Raw genomic sequence first — 15,570 nt, 5'->3', positions numbered from 1 at the left:
AAACCCTAAACTTTCAATATACACATAATCCAAACTCTCCAATTAAATTTAGGCCAATTAAATAACACAACAACATTTCTTACACACCTCATATTCATAATAACTTCAACATTATCAATTGTGAAACAATTTTGATAACATAAGAACCCAGTGTCTTTATTTTTTTAAATCGTGTACTAAACAGAAATGCACATTTTAACATAGGGACAAAATAAACATTTAAGCCTAAAAGATATATCATAAATACTAATAAATATTAAATAATAAATACAAAATATAAATATTAAATGCTATGCATTAATTACTATATAATAAGTGACGTATACTAGTTACTATACAAAAAATATATTAAAGAAACTTAAAATAATAAAAGAAATGAGAAGAACCAAATAAGAATTATATGAAAAATTTACCACTATATATATTTTACATTATCATTCATATTAAAACATTTGATATTTAATATATATATATATATATATATAGAGATTGTATTGAGTAATAGTTGCAAAAATGATGATCCATGTATTGTTTTTTGTCCTGCATTTTTTGAGTACTCATCTTTGTCTTAAAGTTGAAGGAACTCAAACTATACTAAAGAAAGATTTGGAGTTAGAGAGACAACTTCGGCTTATTAATAAGCCTCCTCTAAAAAGTATCTATGTACGTTTCAACTTTCCTATGTTTCATCGTATATATGCGCCTTTGGTTGTTATCACACTGCATGATTTACTAGTTTTATTGGTATGTGTTTTATTTTGGATTTAATAGACAAAGTTTGGAGATATTATTGATTGTATTGACATTTACAAACAACCATCATTGGATCATCCTTTATTAAAGGACCATAAGTTGCAGGTATATACCCAAATCCTTTAATTACATTGAAATTTGAATTTCATTTTATTTTTAATATTTAAGATTAGTTTTCAACCTTCTTTTATAATGCTTTCCATGGTTTGATATTTGCTTTTTTTTCTTTTTAATTTTAGAGGAAACCTAATTTTCATAATGTGATTGGAGAATCAAGTGAGAAAAATTTAGGAATTAAATCCATGTTTGAATTGAGTAAAGATGAATGTCCGAAGGGAACTGTTCCTATATTCAGAACAACAAAAGATGACCTGATTCGAGAACAATCAATGTTAAATGATCATATATTGATTAAAGACCTACCTGGCGTTCATGTAAGATCTTTCATAAAAATAGTTTAAAATGTTGATATTTTGCTTGTATTTCATATATTTTTATCAATCTAACTATTTATTTGTATATATCAAATTTTTTAGCTAGCAGAAATTTCTCTTAGACCAAGTTATGCTCCTTTTTACGGAGTGGCAGGAATAAATAGTATTTATAATCCACGAGTTGATTCAAAGTTTCAAATATCTATGACTCATGTATGGGTTGAAAAAGGAACAGTAGAATCCAATAATAAAATTTCATTAGGATGGCATGTAAGTTATAATTTTCACATTTAACTTTTCTTACATTTATATATGTATACTTTAAGAAAATAAAAATATTTTAATTAATTCAATGCACTATTATCAGGTGGCTCCAGGAATATATGGTGATTATGACTCTCATTTTTACACCTCATGGACGGTAAAGGATTTTTCTTTTCTCGTTTCAATTTTTTATGTATAAATATATAATTAAGCTATCATTAGATCCTAAATAAAATTTCATTAATTAATTTATCATATTAATATCATTATTCAAAATTTGATGTTGTATTATAAATTGTTGTAGACAGATAACTACAATAAAACAGGATGTTACAATATTCGATGTCCAGGTTTTGTTCAAACGAGTAAAAAAATTTATCTTGGTCAACGCATAACCAACACATCTATTTGTGGTGGACAAACTATTGACAGTTTCCTTGCTATTTCTCAGGTAGTAATCATTTTATATAACTTTCAGTATAATAAAACGGTAGTAGAGCTAGATTTAATTCATTTGAGATTAATATATATTTTAATTTCTTGAATGCATTTTTTAAGTGAATATAATGATAAAAAAATTAATATTGTATGATCGACGTAATTAACATTGGGTATGATTAAATGTGTGTATCTATTTTCAGGATACAAAGAGCAAAAATTGGTGGATAATTATAAACAACAAGTTCATTGGATATTTTCCAGCAAAATTATTCTCGAACATGAGCACAGCTGATCATGTAGGATGGGGTGGAAGAACAAAAACTCGTCCTAGTACTGATAGTCCTCAAATGGGATCTGGACATCTTCCTAATGATACTGCTTGTTACTTTAGACAAATGTGGTTTAAAGATCCATCTGCTGTAGCTCGTGGACCTAAATCGAATCAAGTGTATCCTTTGGTTGACAAACCCACTTGTTATGATATTAAAAACTATGGAGATAAAGGAGGTCACAATGGCTACTATTTTGAGTTTGGAGGACCTGGCGGTAGTTGTGGCGATTAATCTTCTTTCAATTACATAAAGTACAAGCGATTTAATAGATTATATAATACTTTATAGTTTTTATTGTCTTATTATTGAAATATTCATCAAATGATAAATACAAACTAAGTTTATATTGTATCTAACAAAAAGTTATTTAAGCTTATTATTATGTTAAAAACAAAGTCTTCATTTTCTGCCCCCTCAATGAATAATGAGTATTTTTAATCTTGTTTCAATTTAGCCTATTATATAACAAATAAGGATTTTGATAGAGTAGAACAGTGATAATAAAAAATGATAAGTGTATCAATTGTACGTAACAAGTAATAAATATCGTTCTCTCTACATAAACTTGTAAAACACATGACAATCCTAACAATTCACAACTTAATTAGACACAAAGATAACAAAAACACAAAGAAACTCATTTTTTATTTTTATCAAACAATTGGTGTGCAATAAGAAACTTAACATAGAGTATTTACAATTTGTCAAGACTAAATTTCAGTTACTTATTCCCATAAATACATAAACATCTCAATTTCATATTTGAGTCAAAATCAACTCACAAAATACTTAAATCATATCACTAATGACTTTTAGTTTATGATAACTCATTAAGTTTTAATTCCTTGAATCTTCAACAAACAATCATTCATTAAGTTCACCAATCTTAGGATTACTAATGATGTTTTATCCATAGATACAAGCTAAATTAGGTATTCAATTTAAGTTTTAGGTCAAAGGAAATTTTCAAACACCTCAAGAACAACAATCAAGCCATGGATGATCAAGTCACAACAAACATTAAGCATAAAAATCAAATATTAACTTTGAAATGGGAAAACTTATGTATTAACGTCACAAAATACACAATATTCAATTTATTATATTTAATATCAACAAATAGGGTTAGCTATCCACAGTGAAGAACCTAGGGTTTAAAAATAAGAAGAAATTGAAACCAAAAAGAGATGCATGCATTTCCCAAAGGTTATTTGTCTCTACTTCATGCTCGTGCTTCCTCTTCGAATTTCCATCTTCAATTTGCAACTCATCTTCTTCCTCAACCCAAAACAGGAAAAATCACAATTGATGAATATTGAAGCCCAAGGAGGAGAAGGGAAAACTTCCCCTAAAACAGCCCCCAAGGGCCTCTCCCAGTCACTTCAAGTGAATAATAAAGTGGGGAAGAGAGAATCCCAAAACTATCGCGAAAAAGTGATTAAATACTCACTTTCGCATATTAGAATTGACAAACTTACCTAGAGACTCCATTCTTGGCCATTGAGACCTAAAATTGATGTTCTCTAACATGTAACTCATTAGGCGAGCCATATTTTTTGCCAACGATTCGCTCAATAGTGATTTTCTAATCGTCTGAGTGTGGTGCAAGGTAGTATAACTCTACTGGTGTGTTTTTTCTTTATGTTTGTAGTGTTAGGTGTATATTTGTCTAAAAATAATTTATTAACTAAAGCACAAGAAAACATGCTAAACTTAAGAACAAAACAAGATAAAACCTATGAAGGAGTTGATTTATTTATAAAAATATACATATATAAAAGTACGTAAAATCAATGTTATGAAAACTTAGGACAGATGTTGATTTACATAGAAACAAGATTCAGTTGTACAAGTTGATCAATGTTATGTTAAACCTAGTATTGTCCAACGTAAATTACTGCATTTATGTTGGATCTATTCTAGCGTCCAACGTAAATGTACATAGTGTGTTTTTTACGTGACATAAATTTACATCATGCATTTTTCACGTAACTCAAGTTTCTGTGTCCTGCAATATTAAATATATTGCTAATGTAATAAACATAAAATATCTTACATAGAAGGCTTTCGTTGTGTTAGTGCTATGAACTTTATGAAAGTAATGTAAAATATCATCATGAACAAAAGATACTTAATGTTTGTCAGGTAACTAATAGAATTTCAAAGTATACTATAATATATTTGTTGAGAAAAATGTTTTACATTATTTTCATAAAGTGTACGGTTAAAATACTTTATAATTTAGTTTAGAAACAAATATATTTATTATAATAATGTAGTAACTAAAAACATATTTAATTTTCAAAATATTTATTAAAATATTAATAAAAGATATATCATAAATACTAATAGGAAAATGTTTTTTAATAACTTTTTTTGATAATTTTTTTACAAAAACAACGAATGTGTTAGTTTGTGATTTCTTCGTTTCAAATATACGAACCAATAAAATAGTGACACACAATATATTATCAAAAAGTTGTTAAAAAAAGTTATTAACCTATTATTATTCATACTAATAAATGTTAAATAATAAATACTAAATATCAATATTAAATGCTATGCATTAATTACTATATAATTAGTAACGTATACCCGTTACTATACAACAAATATATTAAAACAATTAAAATAGTAAATGAAATGAGAAGAACCAAATGAACATTATATAACAAATTTACGACTATATAATTTTACATAAAAACATTTGATATTTTAATTTTATATATATATATATATATATATATATATATATATATATATGTGTGTGTGTGTGTGTGAGAGAGAGATTGTGTTGAGTTGCAAAAATGATGATCCATGTATTATTTTTTGTCCTGCATTTTTTGAGTACTCATATTTGCCATAAAGTTGAAGGAACTCAAACTATACTAAAGGAAGATTTGGAGTTGGAGAGACAACTTCGACTTATTAATAAGCCTCCATCAAAAAGTATCCATGTATGTCTTGACTTTCGTATGTTTCATCGTAAGCTCTTTAGTTGTTATCGCACTACATGGTTTACTAGTTTTATGGGTATGTGTTTTATTTTGGATTTTATAGACGGAGTTTGGAGACATTATTGATTGCATTGACATTTACAAACAACCATCAATGGATCATCCTTTATTAAAGGACCATAAATTACAGGTATATACTCAAATCATTTAATTACATTAAAATTTGAATTTCATTTCGTTTTCAATATTTAGGATTAGTTTTCAACCCTTCTTTTATAATGTTTTCCATGTTATAACATCTGCTTGTTTTTTTTTTATATCTAATTTTAGAGAAAACCCAACTTTCATACTGGGTTTGGACAATCAAGTAAGAAAAATTTAGAAACTAAATTCATGTTTGAATTGAGTAAAGATGAATGTCTGAAAGGGACTGTTCCTATACTTAGAACAACAAAGGAGGACCTTATTCGAGAACAATCAATGTTAAACGATCATATATTGATTAAAGACCTTCCTGGTGTTCATGTAAGATGTTTCATAAAAATACTTTTAAATGTTGATACTTTCTTTTATAAATTGTATTTTACATTTTTTTTAATCTAACTATTTATTTGTATATATCAAACTTTTTAGTTTGCAGAATTTTTTCTTAGACCACGTTATGCTCCTTATTACGGAGTGGCAGGAACAAATAGTATTTATAATCCACATATTGATTCAAAGTTTCAAATCTCTATGTCTCATATATGGGTTGAAAGCGGAACAGTAGAATCTACTAATAAAATCTCATTAGGATGGCATGTAAGTTATAATTTTCACATTGAACTCTTATTGCATTTAATTATATATATATATATATATATCACTATTAGTATTAATTTTAAGAAAATAAAAAATATTTTAATTAATCCAATGTATTATTATCAGGTGGCTCCAGAACTATATGGTGATTATTCATCTCATATTTATACCTCGTGGACGGTAAATGATTTATCTTTTTTCGTTTCAATTTGTGTATAAAGATATAATTAAGCTAGATCCTAAATAAATTTTAATTAATTAGTTTATCATATTAATATTATTATTCAAAACTTGATGTGTTATAAATTTGCAGGTAGATAACTTCAAGAAGACAGGATGTTATAATCTTCGATGTGCAGGTTTTGTTCAAACAAACAAATTATTTCATCTTGGTCAACGCATAACCAATGTATCTATCTATGGTGGACCAACTATTGACAGTTTCATTGCTATTTCTCAGGTAATTATTATTTTAATTTATTTGAGATTAATAAATATTTTAATTTGTTGAATAAATTCTGTAAGTGAATATAATGATAAAAATTAATACAGTATGATTGACGTAATTAACATTGGATATGATAAATGTGTGTATATATTTTCAGGATTCAAAAACCAAAAATTGGTGGATAATTATAAACAATAAGTTTATTGGATATTTTCCAGCAAAATTGTTCACGAACATGAGTTCAGCTGATCATGTAGGATGGGGTGGAAGAACAAAAACTCGTCCTGGTACTGATAGTCCTCAAATGGGGTCTGGACATTTTCCTGAAAACGGTGGTTGTTACTTTAGAGAAATGTGGTTTAGAGATGGAGGTGATCTTCCTCGTGGACCTGAACCAAGTCAAATTTATCCTATACTTGACAAACCTACTTGTTATGATATTAAAAACTACGGAGATAAAGGACGTCACTTTGGCTACTATATTGAGTTTGGAGGGCCTGGTGGTAGTTGTGGTGATTAATCTTTTTTCAATTATATTTTATATCAAATAAACAAAACTATCACAATATATCAATTTTATATTATTTTCTTTCGTCAACTACATTTATTTTATATTGCATCTTTAATTTACTTGGAAAATTTTTGTTTATAGTCAGTCAAACAGTCATACAAGTTTTTTTAGTTTAAACTAATTCTTTTAATTCAATCTTAAATTTTCATAACTTTTTTCATATATATTTTCAGTTACATTTTCATATATCTTAATTTTCTGTTTCATAACTTTATCATTTATTAAATCGCATATACTTTAACTTGTTGAGTTAAAATTTAGTGAACAAAATTTTTCATATATTTAACTCATTCATAACGCTATTCGTGATAGCTGAGACTATTTCAATATTTTCGACTATTATATTATATATCAAAACGCATGTATTGTAATTAATAGTTTTATGCTTTGAGTTTCATGGTATTACTTAGTTTACTAATGTTGTCTCTATATTTAGTTGTATAATTAAATAGAAAGTAAAAATTTTATCATAGAGCTTGGTATAGATGTATAGTGATGATTTTCTTTTATACTAATATTAATAAAGTTTTACTATTTTGTTATTGTCATTGGCCAGATATGAAGTTAAAAATTCATCGCTATTTTTCTTCCTTTTTTTTCTTTTTGGGCAAAAGAAAATATCAAATCAAAGTAATAACGTTTAGATTTCTGATTATCTCTTTAGCTTTCCTAAAGTAACGTACACCTCACTAATGTAGCAATATCATACCGGTTTTAATAACTCTAACCATTATCTATTGTATATTTTATTTATTTTAGGAGACTAGTAATAATGACATTTTAGAAAGAATATTAGACTTTTAATAAAATTTAATATAATTAATATTGCACGTGCCATTAATTGTTCACAGAAGTTGAGGACCAAATTAGAATCAAACTCCGAGGCACTTAAGTGGAAAGAATTGGATCTTAACTAATTGTTATAACATTTGACATAATTATAAATGTTCAATTTAACAATTAGTACTAGAGTCAGGATCCTGAGTTTTATTTCCAATGGACAGTTAATAAGTAACTGCTATAACATTTGACATAATTATAAATGTTCAATTTAAGAATTCGTATTAGAGTCAGGGTCCTAAATTTAATTTCCAATGGACAATTAATAAGTAACTGCTATAACATTTGACATAATTATAATTGTTCAATTTAATAAATTAGTATTAGACTCAGAGTCCTGAATTTAATTTCCAATGGACAATTAATAAGTAACTGCTATAACATTTGACAGAATTATACATGTTCAATTTAACTATTAGTATTAGAGTCGGGATCAGTTTAATTTCCAATGGAGAATTAATAAGTAGTTGTCCTGTGACAAACACTAGTGAAAAAAAAAATAATCTTTTTTATAGTTAATCGGTACATAAAAATTGTTTTTTTTTCTTTTTAATTTATAAATATATAAATTGTAACTATTCAGATCATTACTAAATAATAATATTTAGTAAAAAAATGTAAATATACATACTACATATTTATAGTTTTCCAAAATTTTAAATAACTTTATATTAGTGAAAACATTTTTTTATTAACGAAGACACACTCTTGAATACGTAATCATATCAATGTATGCATGCATTCATTTCTATTTATAATTTTACAAACTCGTTGTCGATCATCACTACTGCATGTGAAATGTCTATTCCCATGCACATATGCAACCATCATAGATGAAAACCACAATCACAAAAAATGAGTTAATAGTCTACTCATTAAAATCCCTAAAGTTATACCTCCAACTTCAATAAGTCAATCTATTTAGTAGTGGCTAGTAAGGATAAATGAGCTAATATCTACTCATTTAAATCCCAAAATTATACCTCCAACTACAATAAATGAAATCTTTATTTATCAATATATATATATATATACATATATATGTATATATATATACATATATATGTATATATATATATATGTACATATATATGTATATATATATATATATTGTTTCGGTTGAAAGGGTATGAGGGTCGGTCCTCCTTTTTGGCTCTGCTCTATGCTCCAATCGTCCAATCCTCTTCAATAACGCAATTCACACCAACCGGTTGTTGACCTGTAGAATACACTCCGACGCTCAAGAAGGTCTCTATTTTGTTAGAATTGGTAAAATGTGTCTTTACCTGGACATTGATAATGATAATATATTTATAGGTTGTATAGCAATCAAGCTCATTAATTAACCATTAATATTGTATATTCATATTTGATATGGTAATCAAATCATTAATGTCGTATATTCATATTTGATACGACAATCAAACCATTAATGCCGGTTAATATACATACTAACTACTCATAAATGACCGTTGCACTATTAATTAATCTTTAATTACCTAAAGTGGTTGCCTCGACCGATCGGCTACCCCTATCGGTAAATTGATTCTCATTGTAACACCAACCGGTATATTTCATAATATATATATATATATATATATATATATACAAAAATTATTAAATATTAAAACCAAACAATATAGATATATAGTTAGAACAATGTATAAAAAAAATAAGGTTAGGATTATCTTCCTAAATTAATTAAATCAAAATAATGTATAAAAATTAGGTTATAAACACCTCATTTAAAAAAATTAAATATCAAAATAATAAATAAAAATGAGGATATAAACACCTCATTAATATATTAAATAAAGAGTATGATAAATATAAATAAAATTAAAATTATGAACACATCACTAAATAAATTAAATAAACAAAATAATAAATATAAATAAAAATAAGGTTATTAACACCTTACTAAATAAATTAAATAAATATAATAATAAATATAAATTAAAAGGAGATTATGAAAATTCACTAAATAAACAAAATAATAAATATAAATAAAATGAGAATATGAATACTAAATAAAATAAATAAACAAAAATAATAAATAAAAATACAAATAAAGTTACGAACACCTCACTAAAGAAATTACATAAATAAAATAATAAATAAAAATAGATTATAAACACCTCACTAAATATAAATTAAATAAAAAAATAGTTATGAACACCTTATTAAATAAATTTTTAATATATCAAACCAAATACATCAAACATATAAAAATATATATTCACAACATATATAAATATATAATTTTTTAAGAACCTAGGTATTACAACTAGTGCTGTCAAAACGGGTCATCTGGCCTGACCCACCACGGGTTGGTCACTAAGTGAGCCAATCCAACGCGGCTCATTAATTAGCAAGCCAAAAAAATTCGAATCCGGCTCAACCCAAACAGGTTGGCTCACTTAATTACAAATTTTTTAAATAAAAAAAATTATAAACTTTCTATAATTCAAATCTAAACAAATTTCACTCCAAACATTGGTCTTTAATTAATTTTGAAAATAGGGAACTTAAACAATAAATATTTTTTTGTAAAATTAAAATTAAATTTTAATAAAATAAAATTAGGTATGTGGGGCCAACCCGGCCCACCACGGGTTCAACCCACGGGTTTAAATGAGTCAGGTTGAAATCTGACCCGCATAAAAAAATACAATTTTTTCAAGCCCAACACGGCTCGAACCCGTGGTAGGCCAAGTTGGCCCGCGGGTTGTGACCCATTTTGACAACTCTAATTACAACAATGCAAAACACATTTTGAAGGTAAGGAAACACGAGTTACAACAATGTCAATTTAATGCAAAACATGGACACGAATGACAACACAAAATTCATGAGTTAGGAAGAACATAACAAACCTTAAGGAGAAAAAAAGAGAGAAAAAAGAGAGAATAGAGAACAAATGAGTGAGCCAATAATGGAAATGAAGCAAGGTGAGGAAGAATGGAGAGGATTGCACAATGGTAGTTGAAAATGACACCTCACGAGTACAACAACGATGGAGAAATAGAGTGACATTCACATTCGTAACGACAATGGAGAAATGACAGTGGCATTCACGTCTTCGAGTTATAGGGCAAAACAAAAGAGTTCTGAAGGGCACAATGAAACAAATGCTTATAATCGAGAATCGAGTTCTAAATATCTAAGAAATTAACTCTAACAAAAGAATCGGCTTCAGTTCTTATAAAACCGAAGTTTATTCTTTGTCACAAAGATAAAATTAAAAAATAATACTATTTTTGAAATTTTGGGATGACTTTAGATTTCGATTCTTTAAAGTTTGGTTATTTTAGAATTGAACCATATAACTCTGTAAATATTTTCAAAAATATCATCAATGTCATTTTTGAAATTATTTGCAAAACTATAGGCTTCAATTCTTTAAAAAACCAAATGCTATACTAGTTTACACTTCGATTATTTTAGATTTGAAACCTATAGTTGTACAAAAAATTTAAAAAATGTCACTATATTTTAAAAAACTTTGTTTTACTTGGAACCGAAGCCTATTAGACAATTTCAAAAAATGCTTTTTGTACTAATGCTAATTCGAGTATTTAGGCTCTTCACCTTGCAAGCTTGAGTATGGAGGACTATATATGATTTGTATGAGATAGTGAATCTCAGTATTTATACAAGTACAAGACATTTATACTCTACACCTTCCAAGCTTGAGCTTGGAGGCTATGGTCCCTCCATGATAGTATAAATCTCGATCTTTAGATGAATAAAATATAATACTTGGATTTAAATATTGAACTTTAAGTTCATTTAGAACAATGAACCCTGATGACAATACCATTATCTTACTACTCTTAAGCTACAAAGTGAAAAATAATTGCTTTTGCTTTTATAAAAATCCACTAAACTATCACTAAAGGAAAGAAACATTGAGTGTTTCTGAACTAAGTCCATTATCAGATTTAGTAGGAACAATATTTGAATTGTTGATTGATGTTAATGAAAGAGAAGGATATTCCTTTACTCTAAATTTGATCAATATTTAATTAAACATATATTTATATTTTTTTCTATAAATAATATAATTATGCGTCATTTAAATTATAATATACAATGATTTGCTATTTCTAATACCATTTTAATTTCTTTTGTCCATTATTTTACTTTTAGCATTGTATTTCTTTTTAGATTTTATAATTTATTTAGAAACATGTTATGTAGAAACATGTTATACAGTACTGCATAAATGATATTTTATGACAAGTAAAATGGATATGATAGGTGTTATGGTGTTCTAGTAGTCATTGTTCGTGTTTTCTATGATATTGAAAATTTTTGTCATAAATTCAATTTACTATGACGAACTTTGAGTTATATGTCATATAAAGTCCACCTTAATTACCATAATGTATTTTCGGTTACTTATCATAATATCTATATGTTATTATGACATACTTTTGTTTACCTCTCATAATATATAGTTTTTTATGACGTTTTTTCTTTACCCGTTATAATATATCCAACATTATGTGACTGTTTACATTCAATCTACTATGACAAATAACGTCATTTATGTCATAGAAATTTGTTTTTTCTTTCTTTTAAGTTTTTTTCTTATTTTACCATTATATCCATTCAATTTACCTAAAAATCGCAACAAATTCATAAAACAAATCATCCATGCAACACTCTCTAAAAGGGGAATTGGATAATCCCATAGTATACATGAAAAATGAAAATAAGTAAACAAAAGAAAGGCTTCTAGATCCTTCTCGTCTTCAAAAGTATATTTCAATGAGTTTTCAGTTTCCTCTAATAATTCAAATAATTATTAGGAAGAAGACAAAGCTCAGGCTCAATTTGAATTATATACCAAAAGATTAAACAATAATTTTGAATAATTGTAATACATTTTTTTTAATATATCATAAACATTGGTTTTACCTCCAACGATCAATTTTTTTATCAAACCTGCTTTTTACTTTTAAATCGCTGATGATATTATATTAAAAATTGTGTCATAGAAAAATGACTATTTTCTTTTTCTGTAGATTGAAAATTGAAGTATTTAATTTTAAAACTATAATCATATTTGTTTCTACTATTAATAACTAAATTAACCAAGTTTAAATAATAAATCACGAAATGGTTGTAGTAGGGTAGTAGTACCAAAAGGAGGCAGGATGTACAACTTTTTTTCCTACCATCGAAAGAAATCACAGGGTTCAGCTTCATTCAGTAATGGTCCACGCCCTATCCCTATCTTTCTCCTTCGTGCACACCCCATTTTAATTTCACTTTATTCTTCATATTCCTGTTCAAGTTTCAACTGTTCACAGGCACGTGCAAGAGTTTATGGGATAAAGCACTTCCAAAGTAATTATTATTTATGCTTTTGGAATAATATTTCGACATTCTTTCCTAAGTAAAATAAAATTTAACAGTTACATTAATCAGAAGGAATATCCATGTAATTAATAATTACCATTCAGAAAATAAGACAAAAAGAGAAGAAAGAATTCAGGCTATCGACAACAAATTGTAGCCTTCTGAAAAGAACGGAACAACAGAGAAACTTGTATATTCGCACTGTAATTAGTTCCCTCTAACAAAAACCCACTTAACGATAATGTACGGTAAATAAGAAACTATTAAGGACCGAAATGAAAGAAGTATAATAGAAGTCGTTAAATTGGGCCCCCACGTGCGTTCTTTTCAACTCTTTCTTCTGTCATTAACGGCCACAAATCCTTCTAGAAATTAAGAAAAAGAAAAAGCATCTCTTTTCCATTGAGATTGCTAACAAAACTATAACAAGGTAACTACAACAGCAAGATGTAACATTATGTTGTCGTCCTCGTCTCGTTTCTATCACACTGTCATCACCACTCAACTAACGAAAGTAAAACAAAACGGAGAATTTACAAGGCGAAATCATCGGTACCTGCAAGAAATTATAAAGTGAGGGTGAAGAAGGTCTGTGTTGGTTGGTCAGAAGCCGAAGCAGCGAACGTGATTGTTATGAAGGAGAGACTTTTCGCTGTCGATGATGCCTCGAACGTTCCTGAACTGCTCGACGTGACAAGGGATGGTTATGGTTCCCTTTTGATCGAAGCCGTACTCTTCCTCTGCTTCCTTGAGAAGCTGCATGAAGAGTGGGTGATTGAAGTACATGACTGGCACCACAAACCGTTGTTGGTCTTCTCCTTGACCCACCTTTATGGCCAAACACCCTTTCGGCACTCCTCCTCGGAACCCTTCCTTCTTCCCCTGAAAACCCTTCACTCTCTTCTCCCCACTGCCACCCATCACTGCAAAAACAATACAGAAAGGAGGTCTGAATGTTTGTGAGAGTTTCTGGAAAAAGCTCAAAAGGAAACAAGGGAAAAGCGCCAAGGGTGTGAGAGTGTGATTGCTGCTTTGTGGAAGCAGGTAAGGGAGTAACATCTGAGAGAGGTTGGGACGTTAGTCATGACTCAGACACACAACACAACACAACAAACGGGAGAGAAACGCATTCCCCAACACAAACAAAGACTATACTCATATATATACGCCATCCAGAGAGAAGTGTACAAGTGTGACTGTGTCACGTGCTTCACCACTCACTTTAACTCTGCTCCGTCCGATCTTTTTCATTACTGTGATCAACGGATCTTTTGTGGACCTACACAGAGTAGAAAAGAAGTTAAGAATAGGATGCAACGCTAACCTTTCCATGTGGCTTTACGTACGTACGATCAAGGACAGTTGTGCCCATCTCGGACCTGCCCCTGACTTCTTGAACTATGCCTAGAATCTTACAAAACAATATTTTTCTAGATAATACAAACTAACGTTACACTTTATTTCCCGAGGGAAGACCAGTTTACATTTTTTTTTCAAAAGTTAAACCTCAATAGAATTAGTAAACTTTTTACCTTTTCAAAGTAGAAAAAGAGAATGTGTTTTATATCATCCATGATGCATGGTTAGAACTAGTACTCTCAAGATGGTTAGAATTTGAGGGTCAATCCGATTCGTGTTCTTTGAAAAAGATAAATTTTTTTATATGGATAAATTTTTAATCTAGTTCACTTAAAATTTGGTTTATTCGGGTTGAATATATGACGAGCCAGGTTGACTCATCAACCCACGTAGTTTAATTTAATTATTTATTATTTTATGTTTTAATATTATTAATTAACATTTTTATATTATATTATAAATGGGAATAAGTGACACAAAAATTATTTCAAGAGAGCAAAATATTATAAATTTATCTATTCAAGACTCTAATCTTATAAATGAATAACTAACACAAAAGTTATTAATATTATAAACTTATTTATTCGTTTTTTGGATTTGCTTTTGGATTATATTTGAATTGTATGTTATTTTTTTATTTTGAATTGTCAGAGTTTGTCATCGTTTTAGAGTGAAATTATTTAAATTTGAATTACAAAAAATTGTAACTTTTTTTTATTAAAAAAACTTGTAATTAGGTGAGTCAGTCAGTCAACCTGTTTAATCCACCAACCCGTGGTAGGTTGGGCTGGGTTCAAATTTTTTCAGCTCACTAATAAATGAGCTGAGTTAGGTTAACTCACTAAATAGTCAACTATGGTGAATCGGACCGGATTAAACCGAGCTGGGTTGGGTTTGGTGGCCTGTTTTGACAGACATTTTCTCTCACTTATTGATTGGACAATTTAATGAATATAAAAAGCTAAGTTCGAAATATTATTTATACGACTGTTCGTTCCAT

General features: G+C 28.2%; 3 protein-coding genes across 4 annotated transcripts; 2 read left to right on the top strand and 1 right to left on the bottom strand.

Annotated features, from left to right (window-relative positions):
• Positions 1 to 504: 504 nt before the first annotated feature.
• Positions 505 to 2,529, top strand: LOC108342362 (uncharacterized). Of its 2 annotated transcripts, XM_052878808.1 has the most exons (7): positions 505 to 663; positions 772 to 858; positions 993 to 1,187; positions 1,290 to 1,457; positions 1,555 to 1,608; positions 1,756 to 1,902; positions 2,093 to 2,529. In XM_052878808.1, the coding sequence occupies exons 1-7, from the start codon at positions 514 to 516 to the stop codon at positions 2,453 to 2,455; spliced, it is 1,164 nt and encodes a 387-aa protein (XP_052734768.1). In that variant the 5' UTR covers positions 505 to 513; the 3' UTR covers positions 2,456 to 2,529. The 2 variants fall into 2 exon arrangements, with proteins under 2 accessions (XP_052734768.1, XP_052734769.1); XM_052878809.1 differs by lacking the exon at positions 1,756 to 1,902.
• A 2,472-nt stretch (positions 2,530 to 5,001) lies between these two features.
• LOC108342500 (uncharacterized) lies at positions 5,002 to 7,019 on the top strand. Its single transcript, XM_017580284.2, has 7 exons — positions 5,002 to 5,181; positions 5,285 to 5,371; positions 5,512 to 5,706; positions 5,815 to 5,982; positions 6,109 to 6,162; positions 6,296 to 6,442; positions 6,588 to 7,019. Exons 1-7 carry the CDS (start codon positions 5,032 to 5,034, stop codon positions 6,948 to 6,950), a joined length of 1,164 nt encoding a protein of 387 aa, XP_017435773.1. The 5' UTR covers positions 5,002 to 5,031; the 3' UTR covers positions 6,951 to 7,019.
• A 6,564-nt stretch (positions 7,020 to 13,583) lies between these two features.
• Positions 13,584 to 14,346, bottom strand: LOC108342322 (auxin-responsive protein SAUR32). Its single transcript, XM_017580081.2, has one exon. The coding sequence runs from the start codon at positions 14,268 to 14,270 to the stop codon at positions 13,815 to 13,817; it is 456 nt and encodes a 151-aa protein (XP_017435570.1). The 5' UTR covers positions 14,271 to 14,346; the 3' UTR covers positions 13,584 to 13,814.
• Between the last annotated feature and the right edge of the window lie 1,224 nt (positions 14,347 to 15,570).

This window comes from Vigna angularis, chromosome 6, assembly GCF_016808095.1.
Source record: "Vigna angularis cultivar LongXiaoDou No.4 chromosome 6, ASM1680809v1, whole genome shotgun sequence".
Lineage (NCBI taxonomy): Eukaryota > Viridiplantae > Streptophyta > Magnoliopsida > Fabales > Fabaceae > Vigna > Vigna angularis.
This window is presented reverse-complemented; position numbering and strand designations above follow the sequence as displayed.